Genomic DNA, 22,491 nt, shown 5'->3' on the forward strand with positions numbered 1-22,491 from the left:
TGAAAGAGAATCCGGCGTTTACGAGGGTATCTAGGACGGTGTTTAATCTTTCTAACGCCTGATCTATCGTATCGGCAATAATTAAAACATCATCCAAATAAACGACAACATACGAATAAGCAAGATCACCTAAGGCATTGAAAATGGCCCTCTGAAAAGCAGACGGTGCATTCTTCAATCCAAACGGCATCGTCATGTATTCATATTGACCATCAGGAGTAACGAACGCGGTATATTCAGTCGAATTCGGGTGAATAGGAATTTGATGAAACCCGCTGGCCATGTCCAGGCTTATAAAGTATTTCGCCCCTCTCAGTCTCGCGATCTGGTCAGCTATGAGAGGAAGAGGGTACCGATCCGCGACGGTGTTTTTATTTAATGCTCGGTAATCTACACATAATCTATCTGAACCGTTCTTTTTTTTAACAAGTAATATAGGGCTTGCGAATGGTGAATTACTCGGTCTTATGATTTTTGCTCGGATCAGTTCACCTATCCTCTCTCGAACTATTCCCCGCTCCTCCTCACTGAGTCTATAAGGACTTCGTTGCACAGTAACGTTGGGATCAATTAAACGAATTTCTAATTGACCCGTATTTACACGATTCCGCGGAAAACCCGTAATAAATGACTCTTTGTATTTCTCGAGAACAGAAATCAATCGATCTTTATCGTTACCAACTACATCAGTGTCAACCTCATTAATGTTGATCACATCTTCCGCGACTCTGTTACAAGCGTTAACTATTTTTGTCTTACAAATATCGACACTGTTTCGTGTAACATTCACGTCAAAACCTTGGCTCAAAATTTCACGACCAATCATGATATCGTATTTTAAGTAATTATCAGAAAGGGCATGAAAAGTTATCTCCAATGTAAAACCGTTAATACATACAGTGGATAAAATCTGAGATGTACTGTTAACACAAGTATTCCCTATGCCTCGCATTATTACTACATCAGTCGTTCGTTTGCCAGAAAATTTCGAAGCTACGGATTCTTTGATTAATGAGCATTCGGCTCCGGAATCGAAATAAAATGGGTACGACTCACCCAGATGACTTAATTTACCAGCTGGAGGCTCTACCACAAGGAGTCGACTCGACGTTCATTCTTGAAGCCGGATTTTCTGTTCTGCAGTTGTGGACAATCAGGTGCGATATGACCCTCCGCACGACACTTGAAGCAAACCACCTTGGACGATGAAGCTGGACGGTTTCTTTCCTGGTGTTGTGTATCCTTTGTATCCTTTGTATCCTTCCGCTGTTCACTACGCATCCTCTTGCGACACTCCGTTATTTTGTGTCCAAGAGTACCACAATAATGACACTTCACCCGGTAATGCGATAACTTGCGTCGTTTAACTTCAGGTTCCTCCGATGTATTTCCTAACAAAGTTGCCGGCAGATCGTTGTAAGGATAAGCTCTCATTTCATCATAAAATTGTTCCTCCGTCTTGATATTATTTGCGAGCGTTAATCGATGAAAGCGTTGATCTTGTGAGTTTAGCATATAAAGAGTTAAGGCATTGAATACTTCGGACATCGTTAGATCTTGCATCTTCATCTGCAACATGGAACGGAGGCGACTACCATAAGCTCCTAGAGTTTCGGTCTCCGTCGGTCGTTCTCTGGACATCCTTATTAATGCCGTGGCGGCTGTCTCCCTGCCACCAAAACGCGAAAGGAATTGTTCCTTAAACGTTGGCCAGGAAAGCTTTCCACCGCGCACTATTTGTGAAAGCCAATGTGCAGCAGATCCCTTTAGGGCACGATTTAAAGCAGAAAGTAACACACTATCTTGCATCGGATAGTCTTTCAAAATCACATCTGTATATGAGCACCACGCGGATGGATCAGCGCCCGTGCCTTCAGGATCAAAACGTGATAACATTACATCCTTAGGTTCCATACTCGACTTTTGCTCCCTAGGCTGAGTCATCTGGTTCATGATTTTCATGAGTTGTTCCAAAGTGACACTTGGGCTTGATCCCACTTCTGATGTCGGGTTATCATTAGGATTTAAGGCGCGTAACGATTCTTCGTTTGAATTAGCCATTGTTTTACAAAACAGAGAATATATTTACACGAATAAACAAGGTTTTACAAATATTATGAATAATGAATTTTGTAAATGATATGATTGATTAACAAATGATAAATTAAATTATTAATTAGATTAAAGAATAATAAGTTTTATCGAACAATAAAAGAAACGAATAATATATCTTACGATTTACTAATTTAACGAATAATGAAAATTAACGATTGATAAATTTACAAATATTGAATTTAATTTACGCTATAAACAATGATCCGGGGTTCAAACGAATCCACGGTCAACGGGAAAACTTTAAACAATTTTATAACACAAAAAAAATACGTTTGCTGAATCACTCGGAAAAAATTACTCGATGTATCACTTTCCAAGGCGATCACACGAATGCCTCTCTAATTAAAATCTTTTTCGTAATACGACTGCATTTGTTTGTTATATTCTCGCTGGAAACATCGAGAAGGTTCCAATCGTTGTTGCTAAGCAATATCTGTCAAAAGTTTGTTATATACTCCTTGGAAACATCGAGAAAGATCCAAACGCCGTTGCTAGGCAGTTTCTGTCTGGAGATTGATTCCTCATACAACGTGTGTCCCATTATATCGACATCTCTAAAGTACAATTCTATGTGATTTCTAGGGAGAACAATACAACCGATCCACACCTTCGTCAGGCAAAACGTTTATCCCGTGACCGTGGCTACGTTCAGCGACCAGTTGTCACCTCGAACCCACTTTCGCTTTTCACAAATGTCAAACAATTACAGATGACAATTACTTAATTACAGTTATGATAAAATCTGGGCTAAAGCATTAAAAGGCTTCCTCAAAATTGCATAGGGAAGGCTCCGGTTTTCATTTCATCTCCGACATATATATATATATATATATATATATATATATATATATATATATATATATATATATATATATATATATATATATATATATATATATATGTTATTATATATATATATATAGAGAGAGAGAGATTTAGTATGTTAATAGTAGTTTACAATTGCATGTATGCATATGTATATGTATAAATGTGTATGTAGGTACATGTGTATGTATATGTGTATGTATAGGTATATATATTTATTCGAGTAAGTCATCGATGATAACATTATAATCGTCCAAAGGGGGAACAGGGCGGGTTATTTTCCCGAAAGCTAGATAATTTTTCTCAGTTTCAGAGAGGTCCATATAAGCGGCTATGCATTCAAGGCAGGATGTCGCAGGTTGTGTCTGTGATATTTCTATATCGCACACCTGGCAATGCCTTGCTCTAGCTCGCCCTGGTACCCCAAAGTGTGCTGGCGGAACTTCATGTAATTCCTGGTCTTCCTGATCCATGTTGTCATAACAATCTTGACAAATGAATATGTGTTCGAACTGGTAAGCGGGGTTAAATGAACGCAACAACTGAATACCGTTCTTCATAGTCCGGGTAGTCTGTAGGTAAGATACCATCCGGGAAGTATACTAGTTGGTTCTTCGGATAGTTAAATTCAATGCCCATTCTGTGTAACAGAACAAAATGTATTTTGTTAGCAATGTATCTTGCTTTATTACGCAGTTTTGTCGATTCGTTTTTATCGGTGGGTCACAATGGGGGTTTTCTTTTCTGGGGTATTGTCCGTTATCTTTAGCTTTCGAGGTGTCCTATATTCCTACTAATTCGTCAATCATGGACGGGTTGATAACTAACTACGATCCGGTTTTCCTTTCTCGTTACTATTCGTTATAGGATTTTAATATTTTTGCTATTGTATATTATGTTAATCGGCATCTATTATTTCTTCTTAGTCCGTCCGCCGGGAGTAGTTAGGGGTTTAATAATTTTATTTGACGTCTTAATCCGTGGTTTGTTTCTCGTGGCTGGTTCCCATCAATTTCCAGTATTTTTGCGTTACGTTATATTGCTCCTTATTTATTTTTCTTCGTTACGATCTTTCATTTTATTATCATTTATTAAATATTTATTCCTTCGCTGAAAATATAATTTATTTTGTAACGCATAAAGGTCACTATATGCACGTGTTGATTATTCGAAATGGCCGCCTATGAGTGTCCCTAGCATACAGCGACATTTCATTATTGTGAAATCTGTTATTTATCTGTTAATTATTTGCGACTTTATTTCAATAATTGACGTATAATTGAAGTAAGAATAACATTATTTTGCATTTATTCTATGCGTATAGTTATTGCATGTATCCGATGCGCATGTGTAAGAGCTTCCTTATGTTCATGATACCCCAAGATGGCCGCTCGTGAATGTTTCCAGCAAAAGTATAGTGACGCGTCCACAATTTGTTTAATACTGGAATAATTATTCGTCCGTAGCTTAGTTCCCTCTATTTTAGCCCATTTATAGTGACAATAGTGTTGCTTGTGTAATCATTATAATGTGTATACATACTGTGTGTTATTATAATATGGTAGCATATGGACTGTGTTATCGGTAAATTTTTTTTTATAATTTATCAGTATTTTGTTTTATGGTTTTGTTCTGAATAGTTTATTTTGTAAAGTGTTCGCTTAATTTATTTAATACTAATATGTTTATAGTGTGTTATTACTGCGTAACATAACCTTACCTCTTTACGCTAGACTTAATACAATTATACTATATTAGTATAATAATTTTGATTGCGTTTGTCGTTACTACTCGGTTAATCGATATTGATTAATTTCTAACCTATTCTTATATTTATTAACTATTTCTACTTTTCCTTATTAATTTGTTATTACTTTATACTTGTGGCTTTGCTGTTGTTTCATATCTGTGTGGTATAATTCTGGGGCTAGTCTATATATTGCTAATTAAAATCTTTATTGTTTACAGGTTCCACAATTCTAATCCTTTAACACTAGTTCCTTTACTTAGAACGGTTACATGGTACGCGCTTGGTATCTTCTGGTTCTTCGCTACATTTCCAACATTTATTATGACTACTTTTGTTTATCCTAGAATTGTAAGTATAAAAATAGATATATGTATGAACCACTATATTTTATAAATATCTGTATAGTAAAACAGTCTGTGCACTGTACATCGTTAGCGTTGGATGGATCATCGTTGTTATTCACTTAACCTATCTCAGTTATTTCTTAACTCTTCCTGCACTTATTAACTGACTTTATTTCTTCTTATTGAAGATTGCTGCATCAATGCTGAGTTATTTTGTTACAGTGTCACTATTTCCTTTGGTTTTTTGGTTTTATTTTCCATTGACTAACTGTAAGTCCATTGTGAAACATCAATTATTGATTGTTATCGTGCTTTATTTGATTTAATTGAGATATTATTGTAAGTCTTTTAATAGTATTATTCTCTTCCATATATATTAAGGCAATTGAGGTTAGTTTGTCCATTCGCTTCTGCTGAGCGTCGTATAATATGTTCCACGGAGTGGGTCCGCAACTTGTTTCTGCGAAATTCCTGTATGTACACTTTCCTTTAACATGATTAATTGTGCACTAAGTACTTTTAACTTTCACTGCTTTTAATTATTTTATTGAATTAACATGTTGTGTATTTAAATGATGGTTAGAACACACATATAGTAATTTTCCTTTTCTTTTACGTTTCTACTATCTGCATGATTTGATAAGCACTGGCACACTTCCTTTGGTTTAGGCACAATATTGTTATTAACATTTAGTGGTATTATGTTTTGTATTGAAACAATTGAACTTAATTCTTCCATTTGTTTCAGTTGGCTGTCATACCTTGTGTTCTACGGATATGAACACATAACCTGTCTTCGCATATACACTTCCTCCTATGATGAGTAATTGTTCACGAAGTACTCTTTTTCTTTTTTCTTTTCTTTTTTTTTTGTAATTATTTTATTGAATGACACATTTTGTATTTAAGTAATAGTTGGAACGCACATAGTAATTTTCCTTTTCCAAGCTTTGTAATATTCGACAAGCAATATTATGCCATATACTACCGTGTTATATTGCCTCTTGAAATCATTCTGGTGGTCTATTTCGATAGTGTGCTAGTTTTAGTTTATTCAAATGTACTGATCGCGGGATTCCTTTTACTTCAATCTTGATGTTTTGATTCTGCAAAATTTCTAACACTTTATGTGGTCCGGTATACTGATCAGAAAATTTTCCTTTACTAGGTTCTTTTAGTAGATATATCAAATCTCCTACTTTAAAGTTTTGAGGGTTGGTTCGTCGGTCATAATATTCTTTTGATCTTAATTTAGATTTTATCAAATTTTCTCTTGCTATTTGCTGTACAGTGTTGATTTTATCGAACAGATCTGTGAGATATTCTGCGTATGTTGCTTCCATGTTCTCTTCAATTATCACTTCACCAGTGGGTTCTCTGGCCAGGTGTCCAAAAACTAATTCATGCGGGGAGAATTTTGTTCCTTCGTGTACAAAGGTATTATAGGAAAACATAGCTAATTCCACCCATTTCCTGGGAAATCCTGGAACAAAAAATAATTACAACGGATAATATACCAATTAATACTAAACAGTATCGTTACCCACCAGTGCATCGAGAAGAAATAAATCGACAAATTCAAGTATTACTAGACACAGACGTTGTGGAGTCATCGATATCCACATACAATTCTCCGTTATGGATTGTACCGAAAAAACCAGATTCGCAAGGAAACAAACGTTGGAGATTAGTTATTGATTATAGGAAGCTAAATGATAAAACGATCAGTGATGCTTTTCCACTCCCCAACATCACAGAAATATTGGATCAATTAGGAAGTGCAAAATATTTTTCTACATTTGACTTGACATCAGGCTTTCACCAGATCCATATGTCACAGGAGGACGCCCACAAAACCGCATTTTCGACGCCGTACGGACATTTCCAATTCAAAAGAATGCCCTTTGGATTAAAAAATGCCCCAGCAACATTTCAACGCTTGATGAACTCAGTGTTATCTGGACTGCAAGGAATAGAACTATTCGTCTATCTGGATGACATAGTGATTTATTCGAGGTCTCTCCAAGAGCACGAAATTAAATTTACCAAGCTAATGGAAAGATTAAGGAAAGCTAAATTACGATTACAGCCCGATAAGTGTGAGTTCTTGCGACACGAAGTAAATTATCTAGGACATATAATTAGTGAAGATGGGGTAAAACCAGATCCAAAGAAAATCGAAGCCGTATTGAAATTTCCACGACCCAAAAGGGTGAAAAATATCAAACAGTTTTTGGGACTAGCAGGATACTACAGAAGATTTATACCCGATTTCTCCAAGGTTGCAAAGCCATTGACACAACTATTAAAGAAAGACACTCCCTTTAAATGGACAGAAAATCAAGAAAATGCATTCGATAATTTAAAAACAGCGCTAATGACAAAATCCATTCTACAATATCCAGACTTTTCTAAACCCTTTAACCTTACTACAGACGCATCAGGATATGCAATAAGCGACGTACTGAGTCAAGGGCCAATCGGAAAGGATTTACCGATTGCATATGCCTCAAGACTATTAAATTCGGCCGAACAAAATTACTCTACTATAGAAAAGGAGTGTTTGGCAATCGTTTACAGCACATTGCACTTCTGGCTGTACCTATACGGAAGAAAGTTTATTATTATAACCGATCATAAACCTTTAGTGTGGATGCATTCTATCAAGGACCCTACTTCGAGAATCTGGAAATGGAAATTAAAATTATCGGACTTTGAATTTGATATTATATACAAAGAAGGCAGGGCGAACGCAAACGCGGACGCATTGTCTAGAAACCCTCCGGAGATCTGTCTACCAATCAGGAAAAGAGAAGAAGATTCATCGATCCAGTATCCTGCCCTAAAACGATTCGAATTAGATACCTCAACCGAAGACTCTCCCATATTCGAAGCTAAACCACGCGCCTGGCCTCAATCCAGTGATTCTAAAGATCAAGGAAAGGTTTTTACCCAAAAACATCTTACAATAGAAAAAACCCCCATAAAATATTTTGACCAAGCATTAGCAGAAATCGATGTAAGTACAGATAGAGGAATAACCAATCGAGAAAAAGAAGACACGAATATAACAAGCGAAGAAGAGCCCTCCACTGTAATTCCAGAACTAATTCAACAACGAGAAAAGGACACGAGACCTACGATAATTGCGGAACTAAAAATTTCAGAAACCCGAGACTCAATTATGAGAGTAAATGACCATAAAGTAATATTTATAGATGTACATGGCAATCCGATAGATAAAGGAGCCTTAGAAATGAAGGAGACGGGGAAATTGCCTCCTTATGAAGATTTAATGTTGGAAAAAGCAAGATTGAATTACGATTCCGGGAAATACATCGTATCCCTACCGATAAAGGAAAATAGAAATATTCCAATAACACCAGAAAATTTATTAAACTCGCTAAGATCTCTACTAGATGTAGTAAATGAAAAACAGTTAACTTCCTTTAGCATTAGCAAAGGAAACTTGGAGGAAATACCTTGGCGATATACAATCAGAAAATTAAAGGAAATATTTATGGAAAAAACCTTAACCATCACCATTTGCACTGGGGAAGTAATTACTCCACCTGTGGAAGCGCGGAACAACATAATACGAGAAAAACATGAATCAAGCGTAGCAGGACACAAAGGAATTACAAAAACTTATCAAAGAATACGACAACACTACTATTGGGAAAATATGAAAAAGGAAATTCAAGGTTACGTAAGAACATGTAAGGAATGTGAATTGAAGAAACTCACAAGAATAAAAGCAAAACAACCAATGGTACTTACAGACACACCAGGTAAAGCGTTCGATAAGATTAGTATGGATATTGTAGGTCCATTACCAAAAACTCAAAAGGGAAATGAATATATATTAACCATCCAAGATTTATTAACAAAATACTCAATCGGGATTCCACTAGGAGGAATCTCTTCAGCCGAGATAGCGGACGCTTTTGTAAAGCGATTTATTTGTCGTTTCGGATCACCGAGAGCTATTCTCACTGATCAAGGAACGAACTTTACATCCTCACAAATGAAGAAAGTAGCAAAGAGATTCCGCATCAAACAATATACCACGACGGCATATCATCCACAAAGTAACGGTTCAATCGAAAGATCTCACCACGTACTGATTGAATATCTCAAATTATACATTGAAAATTCCAGAAATTGGGACGAATGGGTAGAATTAGCTATGTTTTCCTATAATACCTCTGTACACGAAGGAACGAAATTCTCCCCGCACGAATTAGTTTTTGGACATCTAGCCAGAGAACCTACTGGTGAAGTAATGATCGAAGAGAACATGGAACCAACATACGCAGAATATCTCAAAGACCTGTTCGATAAAATTAACACCGTACAACGAATGGCAAGAGAAAATTTGATAAAATCCAAACTAAGATCAAAGGAATATTACGACCGACGAATAAACCCCCAGGATTTTAAAATAGGAGATTCGATATATTTACTAAAAGAACCCAGTAAAGGAAAATTCTCCGATCAATATACTGGACCATACAAAGTGCTAGAAATCTTGCAGAACCAATACGTCAAGATTGAAGTAAAAGGGATTCCGCGAACGGTGCACTTAAACAAGCTAAAACTAGCGCATAACCGAAATAAGCAATGAATAAAGTGATTTCAGTGAGCAACGTAGTGCAGTAGTGTATGTTGTAATGCTGTTCGTCGAATAATACAGATATCGAACACCTAAAAGAAAAAAAGGAAAATTATTATATGTGCTCCAATTATTGCTTAAATATAAAACGTGTTAACTCAATGAATAATTAACTAGTGAAAGTGAAAGTTACCTTGTGAACAAGTGATCAACATACAAGGAAGTGTAAGTGCAAGTATAGGTTATGGATCGTTGTTCGCTGAACATAATGTATGACAGCTACCTAAAATAAATGAATAAATTAGTCTCAATTGTCTCAGTGCAAAATACAAGGTTACTAAGTGTTATAACTATATTGTGGATAAATCAAAAGGAAGTGTGACACTGTTCGTCGAATAATACAGATAGCGAAAACCTAAAAGGAAAAAAGAAAATTATCAGGTGTACTCCAATTATTGTTTGAATATACAACGTGTTGATTCAATAAATAATTAAAAGAATGGAAGTGAAAGTTACCTTGTGAACAAGTGATCATCATACAAGAAGGTTTACGTGCAAAATAAGTTATGGCTCCCTGTTTGCGGAACACCATGTACAACAGCCAACTGAAAAATAAATGAACAAATTAACTTCAACTGCCTTAATGCAAGATACAACAGTACTAAATGTCATAACAATACTATGGAAGCATGCCACTGTTCGTCGAACAACACAGATAGCGGAAACCTGAAAAGGAAAAGAAGTTTATTACGAGTGCTCCGATTAATGTTTGAATGTGAAACGTGTTAGTTCAACGAATGACTAAAACAGTGAAAGTGCAACTTACCTCGTGAACAATTAATCACCATACAAGGAAGTGTACATGCATGAATGTCGCAGATTAACAAAAAGAAATAAAATAGCTGATAAGTGTAGAAAGTGGTTAGAAAATAATTAAGATAGATTAATTGAAAGTAAAAGAATGTCTTATTATGTATTAATCTACGTAGTATTGTTATAATATTATATCTAACATGTAGAAGCGGATTTTGTAATGCACAATAGCGGTCACACACACAATGCATTATACACATATTAAACTGAATAAACTAAAGAATACCTTTATGGCCACAGATATAAGACGATTGAAGACAACCGTAGTAAGTATCCAAGGCATATTGAAGAATCAGATGATGTGGGAATGATCTAGGTAAGTGATGCAGCATCGAAAGAGTAGAATCTGAAGAATTACAGACAATGTTAATCTAACAAGTAGATTTTAATCACTAATAAGGGAACTAACTCATATCATACACAAAATAATAGCAAATAGCAAGTACATGCAATAATAAATTAATAGGGAAAATAAGAAAGGTTAATAAACACAGGAATAGATTAGAAATTAATCAAGATAGACTAACTAAATATTAACAACATGACTGAACTCGGTGCAAAAGAATAAAGTTACGCTACACAAAATATCTGGTAACACAATACACAAAAAAAAAAAAACATTAACTAAATTAAACAAGACTTATATAAATGCGAGTCACGTATAATCAAAACAATGACTATCGAAATTCGAAAACAACACAATCAATGCTATCGCATTAAGGTAGCACACGGTATTGACACACACAATATCATGAAACACAAAACAATATTACAGAAACACTACAAAATAAATTATAATGATTAACAAATTAGCTATTTCAACAACACGCTACTGTTGACATTAAACAAACGATACACGCAACCGACCATGTTGAAAATTCGTCGCGCGCACCCCACACATACGCACCTCAACACAAATAATAGCCAATACAATGTAATACAGCATTATAATAGCAATGCTAGGTACTGAACAAAAAATAATAAAAAAAAAGGAAAAGAAAAAGAGGGAGAGAGATAAGGAAAATATATATAATAAACAACAACTAACATAACCATAACATATTATATATTATACCACATACAGGGATACAGTATTTGTACAAAGGGATAGGTCCGAACAAAACTTATAAAAATTATAAAATATATATATATTAACTGTTTTCGTATGTATGTACAGAACAGGTGGCGAGTTCATCAACCCTAACATAGAGGACTCAGACGGGCCCGTACCCGCATTCGATCTGGAAGCGACGGAGGATGTTCAGTCTTGCCTCTGTGTTCGGTTGATACGTTCTGTCTACCATTTAGATAACGGTCATCTTTGTCAAGACTGTTTCGATAACTTAGATCCAGACCACCAGGACCTATGTGACGACCCACCCACTCATTTCATATGCGGAGTATCCGCAAGAACACGAATATCATACTGTCGTATGTGTGATATAAACCTAGCGGACCTACAACCCGCTATATCATGCCTCCAATGCATGATCGTTTACACTAATCTAACTCACCTTGAAAGAAACTTTTTAGTTCAAGGAATAGCAATCCGCGCCGTAGAACTATAAAGTACTTGTATGCTACGCACAAGACCAAATACTGATGCTATCCACCTAAACAAACGACATTTATAATTATGCATATAATTTTCACTTATGTTTACCAATATATATATGCACGCATGTTATAAAGTAGGTGATATCTATGACACTCACTTCCATTGATAATCCGAGTGACTCGTAAAATAAGTCGTCATATTTACCATTACACGCACATATATATATATTCAAAGACAAGCTATAATTGTAATATCTATTCCTATAGATAATATATACTTATATATTTATAACGATAAAACAAATCTCATCTATATTACTTAGCAATACGTATGCATATACGTATATAATTATAACCCAGGTAGCATTCATGGTATTTATTTTCACCGATAATAAGTTTTAACAAAAAAAAAAAAAAAACATATAAATATAAATTTTTTTTTATATATATTAATAATAATAAAAGATTATTCTTATTTCTAATAAACTCGAGAGTAAGAAACAATTTAATAAATTGTTAATAGGAAGATGAATCGCCTGGTCATCGTACTTACCCTCATCAAAATAGCATACGGCCTGGTAGGATATGACTGCAATGGCAACCACCTCAACGTTACCACTATCTCTCTAAACTCCATCGGGGACTGCAGCATACAGCCTACAATGACTGAAACCCAAGATATTTATATACAACTACTTCAACTCTCAGAATTTGAATTTACCAACGTAAGGCAATGCAAGGTGCAAATAACTCGAATTGTATATTACTGTGGCATGCACTCTCACACGTCGGCAGTGCATAACGGATTCGCCGAATACCTCCATGAAACAACCGACCAACAATGTGCAAGGATGCACCAAGACGGCACATTTTCACTCGGACCACAAAACCTTATAGTTGGCCTAAAAGATAATGCAACAGAAACAAGGTCGCTTGTCCTAGCCGGCAAGCTAACAGACGACGACAGCTGCCAGGGAACACAGTATGTAGACCCATACGGGAGCTGGGAAAAGGTCGTCGTACAAGCAACAGTAAGGATAAGTTTAAAATCAGCAGTTGTGCCAGTACGGATCGAGGCGAACAAAATTCTACTGAAATCAGGAACAGTATGTACCTTTAGCGAAGGAAACTGTCTAGACGCTGAAGACGGATACACTTATTGGCAACCACAACCACCCTCACCATGCAAATTTGATCAGTACGATGTGCTATATGAAGGAATTGCTACAAAGATCCAGGAAATAAAAACCAACAGAGAATCAGCACAACCAGTTTACACACTAACAACGCAAGAAGTAACATTTGCACTGACTAAAACCGGAGAACAGCCACTGTGTGGATATACCCTACTATCCACTGAACACCCCAAATTGTTCCTGTTAGAAACAACAAGAGGAAATACGTTTATCTCCAAAAGCAAGACAGCAGTCGAAAACTTGGACATATTCGCATACGTCAACTCAAAATTCATTTACGTAGAGAAACATATTAAACGACAAATGACAACATTGTACCATGATATATTGACACAAAGATGTACCACGCAGAAGAAACTAATAGAGAATGCTTTAAGCTTGGCAAACTTACCGCCCGACGAATTTGCATACACCATAACCAAAACCCAGGACACATGGCTCTGATCGCAGGAGAAGCGGTCCATATAGTCAAATACATTCCGGTACAAGTAAAAGTACGACATACAACAAAATGCTACTCGGAGCTACCCGTTTGGCAAGGGAATCGCACCACACAAACTCCGCCCGGACGTGCGCCAAACGTGGCGATATTCAGCACCATCGTCGTTGACCATGAGCGGAATATATACCCAAGAGGACCTGGACGCACTACGTGACCACGTCATGTTCCCGGCAGAAAAATTGCAGTCTTAAACACATTGGCCAGAGGAGCGATAGGAAAAACAATCGTCCCTGGAACAGTAAACATCCTGGGAATGATGGACGACAACACCGGTAGTCACTCAACAACCAACGACATCTACATCCGCCTTGAGCGAACTCAGTGACACCATCAGTCAAATTTCCTTTGGAAATTTGAACTCCAAGGGCGGGGGTGTCACGACCCGCGCTCCGCACGCGCCGTAACAAGAACAAGAAAACTATTCTATACAAAACGCGCGAATAAGGATTTGAATGCACGAACGAACACACGGCGCTACGAAACTAAAGGAAGGATTAACAAAACGATGGCGACTAATAAATCCAACCAGTATAAAATAAAATAAATAAAACCAGCTGATGGATTGAACGAGTTACGAACCAAACAAATAAACCGGGAAATAAGAATAACTACAAAAGGGGAAATAATTGAAACGCCAGAAATACATGTATATATAAATATATTTTAATCAATCAACTTGGAGAGTTACATATAAGTATAAACATATATGCTAGACATGTAATAAACTAGTAAATATTAGAGACAGTGCTTCCAATACTATATTAACTATTTATGAAATATAAGTATATACGAAGTCAAAAACTAATAGTCTAACGAATACATAAAACATACAATATTGTATTAAACATATATATATGTGTGCGCATTCTATCAAACAGATACATACTTAAAACTAGCCTACATTCCGGTAAAGAATTATAAAATAAGAACTACATTACGAAACATGCATGTCTATATATAAATATATACATTATATTCTAAACTAAACTACTATTAATGTATGCTCTTTCTACATTATTGATTCAAATCGATAATCTAAGATACATACTTAAAACTAGCCTGCATTCCGGTAAAGAATTATAAAATAAGAACTACATTGCAAAACATGCATGTCTCTATGCAAACATATAAAAAATCTATGTATGCTCATTCTACATTATTGATTCAAATCGATAAACTAAGATACATATTTAAAGCTAGCTTGCGTTCCAGTAAAGAGTTATAAACAAGAACTACATAACGAAACATGCATGTCTCTATGCAAACATATAAAAATCTATGTATGCTCATTCTACATTATTGATTCAAATCGATAATCTAAGATACATATTTAAAACTAGTTTACGTTCCAGTAAAGGATTATAAAATAAGAACTACATTACGAAACATGCATGTCTCTACATAAACATATAAATAATCTATTTTCTAAACTAAAACTACTATAGAACACACAACGCAACACTTGGGACTAAGCGACAACCTGTCGATAGCCCAAACGCTCAAAACGATTAACAGCGCAACGACTTGAGGAATTGGGTACAGAAATTCTACCATCAAACACAAATATGTAAACACACATTAAACACACAATAATCTAGAAACAAAACCTTCAATACTATGTTGTCACAATACAAGATATATATGTATATATGAAATCAAACGATTGACACATAACCTCAAACACACACCACTATATCACTAAAGAATCTAAATGAAAATCACTTTGCCAGAAATATATACATATATACGTGTGCGTGTGCGTATTCTATCTTATTAAAAGAAGTTAATATAAAATAAATAATTAACATTTCATTTCGTATGCACACTACACGGGCGAGAGAAATATACATATAAATACGTATATATATATATACATATATATGTGTGAGTACATATGTTTTATAATACTATATAAAATAAACTACTCAAAACAATAAATAACGCAATCGAAGAATTACAAAACATTAGCCATATTGAAGTGACACACAACATAAACATATATATATATATATATATACGTATATTCACACGAGCTCACACGAGCTATACTATTGTCACTTTAAAACAATATTAATAAATAAATGTTCTAATTGTGGTAGAATAAGGAAAAACGAGCGACAGACGAAAAATTACTTCGATATCAAACAAAACTAAAGACCCGTTACTAAAACTTTACTGATGACATTTATGAGCAGCCATGTTGGATTTACACGCATCATGGCGACAGGAATATTAGGGATTAATGGGAAACAGGCGCGAGAAACAAATCATGAAAGCATATTGTTAACAATTTTCTTTAATAGATTCTATGAGCGACTACACTGTCAAATGCAAATGTAAAAATATATGTCGGAGAAGCAGGGAGGATAGGGTTGTCGGTGTTTGAGGAGTCTTCATTGAAGGTAGCCATCGTTGCGGTGTAACGAAGATACGATTTATTGACACAGGTATGAATAACACAGGTTTGACAATCTATCACGGCGGTGAGACGTCCGCGACACTAGTGACAGTGATCTCAGGTTCAATAACGAATCCGCGGTCAACGGGATGACAGATAGGCGTTCTCGCTGAATCTAAGTCTGACTCGTAAACGATAATTGCTGAGCGTAAAGACGTTACTCTTTAGTCGACGGGAGCGCGTCAAAGAATGCGCGTCCCGTCCCGATGATTCCACAGAGGAAAACTATACTGGGGTGTGTCTAAGGACACGAGATCATCGGATTCGTCGAGGAAAGCCTTCGTTTAGGAAGTAAGGGAAATTGACGTTGCTGCTAATTGGTCAATCTCCATATCGGTGGTTAGAAAAAGATGCTAGCCGCCCTCGAGGGAAAGTTGCTAGTGGGAGACGCCGTTCGTTAAAAAATATGTCTCCCCTATCTTCCCGTAGTTGGGACAAAGACTGTTTGTCTGTTTGAAGGACTTTAGTTAACTAAACCTTAAGATTTATTACGGGCCCTCGGGCTAGCCGAACATGTACTGCGGAGACGCATCAACATCTGGCAATCATCTTACTCGAAGAATAGGGTCTGCGTGTGGCGAGCCACGGGACAGAAACCGTTGGAATGTTTACTGTCGCGTGTCGCCACGAATGTTTCTTTTAAGGAGAGCTATAGAATTATTCCATATGTTTGTTGGGCAAAGCGTTCATCCCTTGACCGCGGCTACGTTGGGCGACAGACTGTCGCCTCGAGCCAAAGCTCACCGTCACTAATCTCGAACAATTACAATCGGATTGAATAACTACAATAGTTTAGTTACAGTTATAGTAGACTTTAGATTGCAATCTATATATATTTAGATTGCAATATATATATATATATATATATATATATATATATATATATATTTCGTACATAAAAACAAAATACATCTAAAAATAATATAATAAGGAACCTCTGATGGAAATGCCTCCGCAAACATTGTCCGAACGTCGATCACCAAAGCCTAGGGGAACAACAAAAAAAGGAAAAAACATTAAAATAGCAAAAACAACCATAATATGGGAATATCCAAACTTACGCAAAAATAACTCAAAAGAAGGAGGTCCTTGTTATGGGAGAGCAGCGGAGTTGCGCGTGTTGCCCGAGCAAACTTTGAAATGATAATGATGCTGCAGCCACCAGCCCTTCCACGCGCCGAAGAAACACCGGTAATTCCCACGGTACAGCACGTGGAAGTTTCTCGCGGAAAGGACTAGATCAGCGTGGAATGCTTCAAAATCTCCTAGACGCTAGCTCAGCAGAAACACAGGACTGATAAAAACTAAGTCGAAATATGGAATTTACATTTTGTCACGTACGATTCCAAGAAACCCAAACTGCAACATCCCGATTCCCACGGAAGCGTACCCCCAGAGGACCACCACCCCGTGGGGGATGGCATTATAAATAAGCGTAGCAACATAGCGCAGCGTTCATTATTATAGTGTCCATTCTTCTTATAATTTGCGTTCGTTCATTATTATAGTATTCATTCTTCGCTCATTATTATTCTGGTGAACATTCTTATTACGGTTCATTATTATTCTTCGTTCTTTATTGCGCTCATTACTGCGTTTAGAAATTTGTATAAGTATTTTGCGTTTCGGGGTCTTTAGTTTTTCGGTAAAGAAAAGGGAGTCGCGATTAAATAAAAGAAAATTTTAAGTCCTCATTGCGGTATTAATTCAGTTAGCGAGTCACTCAATCTGTATCGAAATAGCTTAATAAAGTAAAGGTTGATAGAAAACTATATTCGAGATTAAATAATAAACCCAACAAACTTCGACGATCACCGGAACAGCTGGAGTAATGGCACCCGATAGCACCTTTTCCTCAAGGTAAGAAAATTAAATTTAAAAATTTTCTTCTTCTCTGGTAATCTCGTTGTCCTCGAGAATTGAATTAAAAACCTCCTATCATCGATTTCATTCATTTTCGCGAACGGTTTTAAAGATAGAAACATTGCTTAAATTTTAAACAAAGGTGTTGTCCGTTGTGTCGGCTTGTGCGAACGGTGTTTTCAGCTACTGAAACATCCACTGATCTTCGCATTCCTCCTCCCATTGTTGGTAAAATATTACCCGTCTTTGGGCAAGGCTTGCGAAATCACACAAGTCCCGCACAGAAAGGACTAATAAATATATATATCGTATATCGAAAATTAAGAACAATACCGGTATTGCTATTAACCGATATTCTTGCCATCTTTGCATGCGATCGTAAGAGAGAAATAGGAGAACAATTTCCCTTCGGAAATTTAACCAAAAGATCGTTCGCTGTGTTGGCTTGTGCAAACGGTGTTTTCGATTATCAAAACAACCGTCGATCTTCGCATCCCTCCTCCCACTGTTGGTAAAATATTACCCGTCTTTGGGCAAGGCTGGCGAAATCACACGGGTCCCACACAGAGAGGATCGTTAGAATCATCCTCGATAATTAAACTCAAAAGGCAAGAAAATCGTGGCGACAGAATCCATCGTAGTAAATGAATTGAGTTCTGGTCCTAACGACAAACTACTACAGCGAAATTAAAAGAGAAGAAGAAGTCGAACGTAAAAATAAATTTATATAAAACAACGAACAATCTCACATTCCTATCTAATCCAGCAACGCTAAAATATATATATCTAGCGAATCAAATATATATATATATAATAACCTAACCCATTTTACATTCAAATAAAAATCCGTTCAACGAGGAAAGATATTTATTGTACCCAGCTTTAATCCTCTCCCGTGCTAGTATCCCTGCGCATAGCAGGTTAGCCGAAAAGTGAAATTCGTTTACCAGTTGCATTAAGCGTCAGTTAACGCTACTCATTAAACGTAAAAGAAAATAATAAAAATAAGATATTTTGAAATAGTCCTTAGACTATTTCTGGTGGCAGCAACTACCGTATTAATTAAAAACCTAAATCGGAATTAAATACACAATAATATCATTTCAATTTATTTCCTTTCCGACTAAATTCAAAACTCAAACTCAAACTATAAAAAAAAAAAAAATTTTTCAGTAAAATTTAACTTTAGATTTGATCGATTTAAACAAATAGATACGTAACACAAAATAGCTCGCAAATCGCGAAGATTTCGTCGATTTTAATGAAATCTAGCCGTCATTTCCTTCCCGTTGGAGATATTTCGACGTTTAAGCGCTCGTTGAACTCCATTTCACAGTGCTAATGCAATGCACTACCGTTTAAGCGTCGAAACAAGCAAAATAGCTCGCAAATCGCGAAGATTTCGTCGATTTTGATGAAATCTAGCCGTCATTTCCTTCCCGTAGGAGATATCTCGACGTTTAAGCGCTCGTAGAGCTCCATTTCACAGTGCTAATGCAATGCACTACCGTTTAAGCGTCGAAACAAGCAAGATAGCTAGCAAATCGCGAAGATTTCGTCGATTTTGTCGAAAACTAACTGTCATTTCCTTCCCGTTGGAGATATTTCGACGTTTAAGAGCTCGTTGAACTCCATTTCACAGTGCAAATGCAATGCACTACCGTTTAAGCGTCGCTACAAGCAAGATAGCTCGCAAATCGCGAAGATTTCGTCGATTTTGAAGAAATCTAGTGTTTCGTATCAATTTGTTTAAATCGATCAAATCTTAAGTTTAAATTTTACTGGAAAAATTTTTTTTTTATAGTTTGAGTTTTGATTTTTATCTGAAGGGAAATAAATTGAAATGATATTATTGTGTATGAAATATAAAGATTTAGAATTCTAATTGATACGGTAGTTGCTGCCACCAGAAATAGTCTAAGGACTATTTCAAAATATTTTATTTTTTATTAATTTCTTTTACATTTAATGGGTAGCGTTAACTGACGCTTAATGCAACTGGTAAACGAATTCCACTTTTCGGCTAACCTGCTATGTTACGCCGGGCGACTCTCTACCTGGCCCAGGTCACACACCGCGGGCCAGACGGACACCAGATGTCCGCTCTTCCGTACGGCGTACCCTCAATAGCCTTAAGCATCCGTCATAAACCCGAGTCACTTGCCTGCAAAGGTCCTTTAAACAAAACAAACATCTGGTTCCGAGGAATTTCTAAACACTATTGTCTACCACGGCTGGACAAGGGAAAGTTGGTTTTTCTCACGCACGCTGCAACCTTCCTCCCACTAACCACTTTCTCTCGAGGGTGGTTAAGACCCTTCGGTTAACCAATTAACAGCGAAACCTGTTTCCCTCACTCTCTTAACTAATATCGGCACCAACAAATCCGATGGTCCCGTGCGCTAGACACACCCATCCTTAGCTTTCCTCCGACACAGCATCGTCACTCAACTTCACTTCTTCTACATCGTTGGAAAAGTCAACTACTAAGCATAACGCGAGAGTCGGTCTCGGTATTGTCGAGCATACATTTCCTCTCCTAAATATCTCATAGTGCTACGTCCACTAATACATTGAATCCAATTATAAGAGCCCTGCTCTAACACACCTATTCCTGTGTTTATTAACCTTTCTTATTTTCCCTATTAATTTATTATTGCATGTACTTGCTATTTGCTATTATTTTGTGTATGATATGAATTGGTTTCTTTATTAGTGATTAAAATCTACTTGTTAGATTAACATTGTCTGTAATTCTTCAGATTCTACTCTTTCGTTGCTGCATCACTTACCTGGATCGTTCCCGCAACATCATCCGATTCTTTGATATGCCTTGGATACTTACTACGGCTGCCTTCTACTACGGCTGCCTTCAATCGTCTTATATCTGTGGTCATAAAGGTGGTGTTTAATTTATTTAATTTAATATATATATATAATGCATTGTATGTGCGACCACTATTGTGCATTACAAATTAACATCACAATACTACGTAGATTAATACATAACCAAATATCCCTTTACTCCGGTTACATTTATTACTAACTCTCAATTAATCTATCTTGATTATTTTCTAACCGCTTTCTATACTTTATCAACTATTTTATTTCTTCTTGTTAGTCTGCGAAATTCATGCATGTACGCTTCCTTGTATGGTGATTAATTGTTCATGAGGTAAGTTGCACTTTCACCGTTTTAGTTATTCGTTGAACTAGCTCGTTTCACATTCAAACAGTAATTGGAGCACTTGTAATAAACTTCTTTTCTTTTCAGGTTTCCGCCATCTGTGTTGTTCGATGAACAGTGCAATGCTTCCACAGTATTGTTATAACATTTAGTACTGTTGTATTTTGCATTAACGCAATTGAAGTTAATTGGTTCATTTATTTTTCAGCTGGCTGTTGTACATGGTGTTTCGCAAACAGAGATCCATAACCTATTTTGCACGTAAACCTTCTCGTATGATGATTACTTGTTCACAAGGTAACTTTCACTTTCACTCTTTTAATTTTATTGAATCAACACGTTGTATATTCAAACAATAATTGGAGTACACATGATAATTTTCCTTTTTTTTTCTTTTTTAGGTTTTCGCTATCTGTATTATTCGACGAACAGTGTCACACTTCCTTTTGATTTATCCACAATATAGTTATAACACTTAGTAACCTCGTATTTTGCACTGAGACAATTGAGACTAATTTATTCACTTATTTTAGGTAGCTGTCATACATTATGTTCCACGAACAACGATCCATAACCTATACTTGCACGTACACTTTCTTGTATGTTGATCACTTGTTCACAAAGTAACTTTCACTTTCACTAGTTAATTGTTCATTGAGTTAACACGTTTTATATTTAAGCAATAATTGAAACGCATATAATAATTTTCCCTTTTTCCTTTTAGGTGTTCGATATCTGTATTATTCGACGAACAGCACTACAACATACACTACTGCACTACGTTGCCCACTGAAATCACTTTATTCATTGTTTATTTCGATTATGCGCTAGTTTTAGCTTGTTTAAGTGCACCGTTCGCGGAATCCCTTTTACTTCAATCTTGACGTTTTGTTCTGCAAGATTTCTAGCACTTTGTGTCGTCTAATATATCGATGGGAGAATTTTCCTTACTAGGTTCTTTTAATAGATATATCGAGTCTCCTGTTTTAAAATCTTGAAGGTTGATTCGTCGATTGTTGGTCTTAGTTTGGACTTTATCAAATTTTCTCTTGCCATTCGTCGTACAGTGTTAATTTTATTGAACAGATCTTTGAGATATTCTGCGCATGTTGGTTCCGTGTTCTCTTCGATTGTTACTTCACCATTAGGTTCTTTGGCTAGATGTCCGAAACTAATTCGTGCGGGGAGAATTTCGTTCCTTTCCTT

At 36.2% G+C, this 22,491-nt stretch overlaps 1 protein-coding gene and 1 long non-coding RNA gene across 2 annotated transcripts; both read right to left on the reverse strand.

Annotated features, from left to right (window-relative positions):
• Positions 1 to 5,048: 5,048 nt before the first annotated feature.
• Positions 5,049 to 6,505, reverse strand: LOC117212651. The gene has a single exon (XM_033457604.1). It carries the CDS (start codon positions 6,486 to 6,488, stop codon positions 6,045 to 6,047), a length of 444 nt encoding a protein of 147 aa, XP_033313495.1. The 5' UTR covers positions 6,489 to 6,505; the 3' UTR covers positions 5,049 to 6,044.
• Positions 6,506 to 12,048: 5,543 nt separating this feature from the next.
• LOC117212652 lies at positions 12,049 to 12,466 on the reverse strand. Its single transcript, XR_004488507.1, has 2 exons — positions 12,238 to 12,466; positions 12,049 to 12,135 (listed from the first exon to the last, which is right to left on the reverse strand). It is a non-coding gene; the product is annotated as an uncharacterized LOC117212652 (long non-coding RNA).
• Positions 12,467 to 22,491: the final 10,025 nt, after the last annotated feature.

Source organism: Bombus bifarius, unplaced genomic scaffold (assembly GCF_011952205.1).
Source record: "Bombus bifarius isolate JDL3187 unplaced genomic scaffold, Bbif_JDL3187 scf7180000008335, whole genome shotgun sequence".
Lineage (NCBI taxonomy): Eukaryota > Metazoa > Arthropoda > Insecta > Hymenoptera > Apidae > Bombus > Bombus bifarius.